The sequence below is a fragment of the Carcharodon carcharias genome, chromosome 12 (genome assembly GCF_017639515.1).
Source record: "Carcharodon carcharias isolate sCarCar2 chromosome 12, sCarCar2.pri, whole genome shotgun sequence".
Lineage (NCBI taxonomy): Eukaryota > Metazoa > Chordata > Chondrichthyes > Lamniformes > Lamnidae > Carcharodon > Carcharodon carcharias.
Genome location: NC_054478.1, coordinates 46,835,714 through 46,843,086, shown reverse-complemented (window position 1 = coordinate 46,843,086; position 7,373 = coordinate 46,835,714). Strand labels below are relative to the sequence as shown.

The 7,373-nt window shown below is 51.8% G+C and overlaps 1 protein-coding gene across 1 annotated transcript in view; it reads left to right on the top strand.

Moving 5' to 3' along the window:
- Positions 1-777: 777 nt before the first annotated feature.
- Positions 778-7,373, top strand: part of LOC121284669 (histamine N-methyltransferase-like) — a 30,756-nt gene continuing 24,160 nt past the window's right edge. Inside the window, 1 exon segment of the mRNA XM_041200228.1 lies at positions 778-914. Coding sequence (XP_041056162.1) covers positions 778-914 — 137 coding nt within the window.

The following is a 7,373-nucleotide window of genomic DNA, read 5'->3' as shown; positions in this document are numbered from 1 at the left end:
TGGTTGGTCTTGATCTTAGTGACAAAGGAGTCCATGAGTTCCTCACACTTATTGTTATAGGTGAAAGTGAAGGAGATAGTGGAGATGGGCTGAAGAATATGGTTTGAAGTAGACATTAAAGACCCTGGAATAGTGAATGGTTTTAGCAGAGGAGAGCAGGAATGAATAATATTTCATGTGGCCCAACCAGATCTGGGAGAAAATGGCTAAACCACTTGTCTACCATTTCCTTTCAAATCTACATCCCTTGGGCATAAGGAAGTGGAGATGAATCAAAGTTATGGCACAGAAGGTGTCCAGTCAGCCCATCATGCACTTAACAGAGGGAATGACCAGGGTGAGAGAGAGTTATGATTTTACATGGGTGTAGATAGGGGCGTAGAACAGCGATTTGGTGGACAGTGACACAAGGAAGTGATCAGGGATGGCCTTATCTGTGATTGATATGATGGGAGTAGCAAGACAATGTGAGACGACAAGTTCAAGGGGGTAGCCATGAATATGGGTTGGGGAGTTTACATGAAGAGAGAGATTAAGGGTGGATAGAAAGGCAATGAAAGAGCACGATGAGGTGGAGGTAAGCACATGAGGCTATGGATGAGGAATATAATTGAACAGGTCTTACAGGAAGGAGTTAATGTTTTCTAGCTGCAGATAGTACTTGAGTGTTGAAATTTTACAATTCAGGTCAAGGCAAAGTCCAGAACCAGCTTTTTTAGAGATAGAAACTCAGATTGAACTGAACCTTTACTTCTCTTGAACAGCAGGAAACCTGAGATGGAGTCATCTATGAAATCCCTCTTCTCAGATTTTGGTCTGTATTTTAAATCATTTGAACTTTTCTTGGAACGCTCCACTGAACATCAGTGCATGAAAAAGTTCATTGAGGAGAATCTGGCTGATGTAGTGACCAGGCAAGGCATGTTTTTGTTCATGTTCAAACCTGAGGAACCTGAAAAGAATATGAGCATCATAGGGCTAAATTTTTCATGCCCGCTACTGGTGGCATGAGCGGACAATATGGCACGATCAGTCTCACGATGGTAGGAATGCAGGTCGTGAACATCCACTCAGCCCGCTGACAGCAGGCCGTGTGTTTCCTGCCAACAGCTGGAGGGAAGCTCATTGTGATACTTCAGCATATCATTAAGAGGCCATCCTGCCAGGCTCTTGGATCCCTGCAATATTGTCTGTCCACGTAGGTGGGAAAGCACGTTGACATGTTTCACAACAGCACACAGGCAATGTGCACTTGGTGGCCTTCACTTTGGGGGAACTGGAAGTGAGTGAATAGCATCATTCTTCAGATCTTGCCAGGGTCACCTGTTACTTTGCAGGCTTCAGAGGCATCGTGGGGTTGGGGTGAAGTGCCGCCCTGCCACGGAGGCAACTGTTGTCAGGGTGGGGGGGGCTGTCCTGGGGCAACTGAAGCCCAGCCTCGGAGGTGACTGTGTCACGGGGGGAGCGGTTGCAACTGCTGCCCTGGCGTTGAATCCCACGAGCAATAAATTGTGGGAGTGGGGGCAGGGTAAGTGAGGGAAATGACCATGCATAAGGGATACACTGTATAAACTGGCCATGCCTCTGCGACTGAGACAGATCAGGCGCAGCCACAGTGATATGATTGGGGTTGGGATCTTAGACTGCCCACCCATGCAAGCAATGGGGGGGCCACCAAAGTGCCACCAAGCGCTCCAGACCTTATCCCCATTCAACCTGCCCCCCCCCCCGCCCCGGTATAGATTGTGACTATTGGACCGTGGAGCAGTTGGACTGCACATGTTGTACAGTCTCCTCGCCAATGCTGGCCATGTAACAGTCACTGCTGGAGGCACTCACAGCCCCTTGCAATCTCAGCATCCCAGTTAGGGGCAGTCTCCCCCATGTCGCAGGGCACTCATCTGTAGCCATCCGAGGGGTGGTCAGCACTCTCCAGGAAGCATTAAGGGCCTGTCACACAGGGCCAGGGAAGGTGCTAAGTTCACCCATGACAAAAAGGTCTCTCTGTCTTTCATGCCACAGGAGGACCACTTCAGGAGCATGGAGCCTAGTGGCCTAGCTGTACGCCTGATGGCCAACAGAAAGCGGAAAAGACGGAGGAGAGAGCGACTGAGGCTGCTGGCTGTGCAAAGGCAGGAGCAGCAACCTCAGGAAGAAGGGGCTGCTGGGGCTCCTGCACACACTGCCCAGGAGCGAGAGGGAGCAGTGACCTATAGATGTCATCTATCATTTCCACAGATGACCGAGAACTAGCGTTGCCGATGACTGTGCTGTCTAGGGACCTGGTCACACACATCTGTCACTTACTGCAGGGCTTGGCACCAAGAGTACATGGACGGCATCCACTGCCAGTGGTTATGAAAGTGACCACAGCACTCAATTTCTATACCAGTGGCTCCTTTCAGGGCTCCACAGGTGACCTCTGTGGGATATCACAAGCCCCCGCCCTCAAATGCATCCATGAGGTCACGGATGCCATCTTCTCGAGAGCACACAACTCTGTGCATTTCACCCAGCACTGGGACAACCAGGATGCAAGGGCTATTGGATTCACCCTGATCTCAGGATTCCCAAAGGTGCAGGTTGCGATTGACTGCACTCATATGGTGCTCAGGTCTCCATTGCCGCACATGGTGGAGTACATCAACCGCAAAGGATTCCACTCACTGAATGTGCAGCTAGCATCCAACCACCAAAAGTGTATCCTGCAGGTGTGCGCACAGTTTCCAGGCATTGTGCGCGATACCTACATCCTGAGTTGGTCACAGATACCTGGAGTCTTCCAGGGTCCATAGAAGCTGCAGGAATGGCTCCTCAGGGACAAGGGCTATCCACAGAGGCTGTAGCTGATGACATCTGTGAGGTGGCCTCAGAAGGCAGCACAGCAACGGTGTAATGAGGCTCATGCTGCAACTCGTAACTTGGTGGAGCAGACCATCGGGATGCTGAAGATGAGGTTTCAGTGCCTGGACCGGTCTGGTGGAGCCCTGCAATACAGTCTGCAGAGGGTGTCATGCATCGTCACCATCTGCTGCACCCTTTACAACCTGGCGCTGCAACGGGGAGAGGAGCTGGCTGAGGAGGAGATGGAAGAGCTGCACATCTCCACCAATGAGGAGGACACCATAGGGGATGAGGCTGAGGAGTTCCTCGGAGCTGGCAATGACAGGGGTCGGTGAGGCCTTCGCACTGGCTAGAAGAGGCAGGTGCACTCTACAGGCCCTCATAGCTGCTAGATTTTTGGAGGATGATGACGGCATGCAGTGCGGTGACCCCATAGATCCTCACATCGCATTATTGAACGTTTGACTCCATTCTGCCTTATGGCAGCATGAATGCCATCTGTGAAAATTCTCCTGTCATGGAGGTGCAGTGGAGGCCCTAATAGTCGCTCGATCAGAGGAGGATGATGACAACATGCAGTGAGGGCACTCCATGAATCTTCACACAGCCTCTGAGAATGTCTGAGTCCTTGCTGGCTGAGGGCAGCTCGTTTGTGCACCGTGATCAGGGCCATCTCAGAGACGCAGCCATGAAACTTTAGAAGCACCTGATGCTTTGTCCACCTGTCTAATGCTTTCTGCACCTTATCCCTTCAGGAGCCAGAGCACAACATCAGTGATCACAGATGCTGAAGAGATGGGGGCCAGCCCCTCCGTAAGGGTACTGAGAGCACACAGAGAGAATGAGAGAACTCTGTGGAGCCTGCCCACTACATTCTGGCAGCAATGACAAGCACCCCTGAGGTGCAGGCATCAGTACTGTTTCTGGGGAGTGTGAAGCTGGACCATCACTTTGGTTTGAAGGCTGCACAGAGCACAGGGAAGAGGCCCTAGACTGAGACACCTGCCTTTATGCAGAAAGGTTTCACATCTGAGTGACACGAAAGCTGCTCATCAGAACAAGGAGCCATAGACAGGATGACATTCTTGGGAGTTCATTGACAATAGTGAACAGTATGTACAAGTGATTAACACCCACGCCCAGGCTGTGCAATTGATTCTCCTTAACTGACCTAACCCTGCCGCTAGGTCTTGTGTCTCCCCAGACATCCACAGCGGAGGTGGAGGCAGCCTGCTAACTGCAATGCCCTGTCTGTGATGACTTTGGCAGGCGTCCTCCAGGAGGCCGAGACTCGGAGGGCCCCAGCCTGCTTTTGGGGTCCAGCTGTATGGCATTGGTACCGTCCTCGGCCTGTGAAGCTGGAGCTGCTGAGGTCACAGGAAGAGGGGAGTCAGATTGGCCGGACACTCTTGGAGTCACTTGGATGGATGTTCCCAGAGTGTGCACCTGTGGATCCTCCTCCCTGTGGGTGCCCGGGGGCCCCAGGCTGACTTCTTGAGAAGCAGGGGTAGCTGGAGTGAGGTTGAGCTACCAGGCACCCCTCTCGCGTACACACTGCTGGAGGCCGACAATGGCATCAACAATGGAGGTGAGCCTGCACAGCAGTGCAGGAGCAAAGTCCTGGATCAAGGTCTTCAATGCGGCTGCCACCCTACCAGTGTTGACTTCAATATGTTGGCATGCCGACATTATCACCTCAGTCTGAAGGTGGATGGACTCCTCCATCATGCCTTGAAACCTGAGGAGTGCAGTGGACATCCCTTTCTGATGTTCCCGAGCTTGCCTTTGCAGCTCCAGCAACTGTGCCATGACCAAGTCCAGAGGCTTGACATCTGACTCGGACTCAGCAACGTTCTGGCCTCTAGCAGTCCTCCGAGTGCCGGACACCTGGGAAATCCCTGCCTCTGCCTGCTGTGGATCAAACAGTGTGATATGCTCACCAGATTGTGATCCCGGGGCTACTCTAAAGCTAGGTCCCACCGAGGTGTTTGTCTCTGCGCTGGTGGAGGGTATAGGTGAGCTCTGTGACGAGACTTCAGAGAGGGTGCCTCCAGATACTTAAACCAGAGGTTTCTTTGGGGCTTGTTAGAAGGCCCTGGGTCATGTTCTCTGTTGGCTGTTTCGCAGATGTGCCTGTGAAAGCAAAGGGAGATAATTAGTGCATGGCAGTGGCCAGTGAAAGAGGACACATCACTCACGGCATGGTTGTCTGATGGATGTTGCACCACTGGATACTCACTTGGTAGAGAAGCGCCGACCTCACCGTCTGCACAGGAATGGTCCAAATTGTGGCCAGCCAGCTGGATGGCTCTGTTTTCAAAATCCGTGAGGACCTTGATTTTGGGTATTCCACCACCGGTCCGCGACCTGTCTCTGTTGTATGCCAGCTTGCCCTGCAATGAATAGAGATGGAGAGAGCATAAGCAAAATGCCTGCCAGGCCAGATGATAAGTATGTGTGTGGGGGGCGGAGAGATAGAGAGACAGAGAGGTGGAGGGGGTTGGTGTGGTTGTAGCGACAAACAAGCAGTGATAGAAGCAGATCATCAAAAGATGTCAACAACAATAGTACAATAGAACACATAGGTGTTAAAGTTAAAGTTGGTGATATTATCTAAACGAATGTGCTAATTAAGAATGGATGGTAGGGCACTCAAGGTATAGCTCTAGTGGGTTTTTTTTTTATATAATGGAAATAGGTGGGAAAAGGAAAATCTTTATAATTTATTGGGAAAAAAAAAAGAAGGGGGAAACAGAAAGGGGGTGGGGATGGGGGAGGGGACTCACGACCTAAAGTTGTTGAATTCAATATTCAGTCCGGAAGGCTGTAAAGTCCCTAGTCGGAAGATGAGGTGTTGTTCCTCCAGTTTGCGTTGGGCTTCACTGGAACAATGCAGCAAGCCAAGGACAGACATGTGGGCAAGAGAGCAGGGTGGAGTGTTAAAATGGCAAGCGACAGGGAGGTTTGGGTCATTCTTGCGGACAGACCGCAGGTGTTCTGCAAAGCGGTCGCCCAGTTTACGTTTGGTCTCTCCAATGTAGAGGAGACCACATTGGGAGCAACGAATGCAGTAGACTAAGTTGGGGGAAATGCAAGTGAAATGCTGCTTCACTTGAAAGGAGTGTTTGGGTCCTTGGACGGTGAGGAGAGAGGAAGTGAAGGGGCAGGTGTTGCATCTTTTGCGTGGGCAAGGGGTTGTGCCATAGGAGGGGGTTGAGGAGTAGGGGGTGATGGAGGAGTGGACCAGGGTGTCCCGGAGGGAGCGATCCCTACGGAATGCCGATAAGGGGGGTGAAGGGAAGATGTGTTTGGTAGTGGCATCATGCTGGAGTTGGCGGAAATGGCGGAGGATGATCCTTTGAATGCGGAGGCTGGTGGGGTGATAAGTGAGGACAAGGGGGACCCTATCATGTTTCTGGGAGGGAGGAGAAGGAGTGAGGGCGGATGCGCGGGAGATGGGCCGGACACGGTTGAGGGCCCTGTCAACGACCGTGGGTGGAAAACCTCGGTTAAGGAAGAAGGAGGACATGTCAGAGGAACTGTTTTTGAATGTAGCATCATCGGAACAGATGCGACGGAGGCGAAGGAACTGAGAGAATGGGATGGAGTCCTTACAGGAAGTGGGGTGTGAGGAGCTGTAGTCGAGATAGCTGTGGGTTTGTAATGGATATTGGTGGACAGTCTATCACCAGAGATTGAGACAGAGAGGTCAAGGAAGGTAAGGGAAGTGTCAGAGATGGACCACGTGAAAATGATGGAGGGGTGGAGATTGGAAGCAAAATTAATAAATTTTTCCAAGTCCTGACGAGAGCATGAAGCAGCACCGAAATAATCATCGATGTACCGGAGAAAGAGTTGTGGAAGGGGGCCGGAGTAGGACTGCAACAAGGAATGTTCCACATACCCCATAAAGAGACAGGCATAGCTGGGGCCCATGCGGGTACCCATAGCCACACCTTTTATTTGGAGGAAGTGAGAGGAGTTGAAGGAGAAATTGTTCAGCGTGAGAACAAGTTCAGCCAGACGGAGGAGAGTAGTGGTGGATGGGGATTGTTCGGGCCTCTGTTCGAGGAAGAAGCTAAGGGCCCTCAGACCATCCTGGTGGGGGATGGAGGTGTAGAGGGATTGGACGTCCATGGTGAAGAGGAAGCGGTAGGGGCCAGGGAACTGGAAATTGTTGATGTGACGTAAGGTGTCAGAGGAATCATGGATGTAGGTGGGAAGGGACTGGACAAGGGGAGAGAGAAGGGAGTCAAGATAACGAGAAATGAGTTCTGTGGGGCAGGAGCAGGCTGAGACGATCGGTCTACCGGGGCAGTTCTGTTTGTGGATTTTGGGTAGGAGATAGAAGCGGGCCGTCCGAGGTTGGGCAACTATCAGGTTGGAAGCTGTGGGAGGGAGATCCCCAGAGGAGATGAGGTCAGTGACAGTCCTGGAAACATCAAGCCATTGTTTCCAGGACTGTCACTGACCTCATCTCCTCTGGGGATCTCCCTCCCACAGCTTCCAACCTGATAGTTGCCCAACCT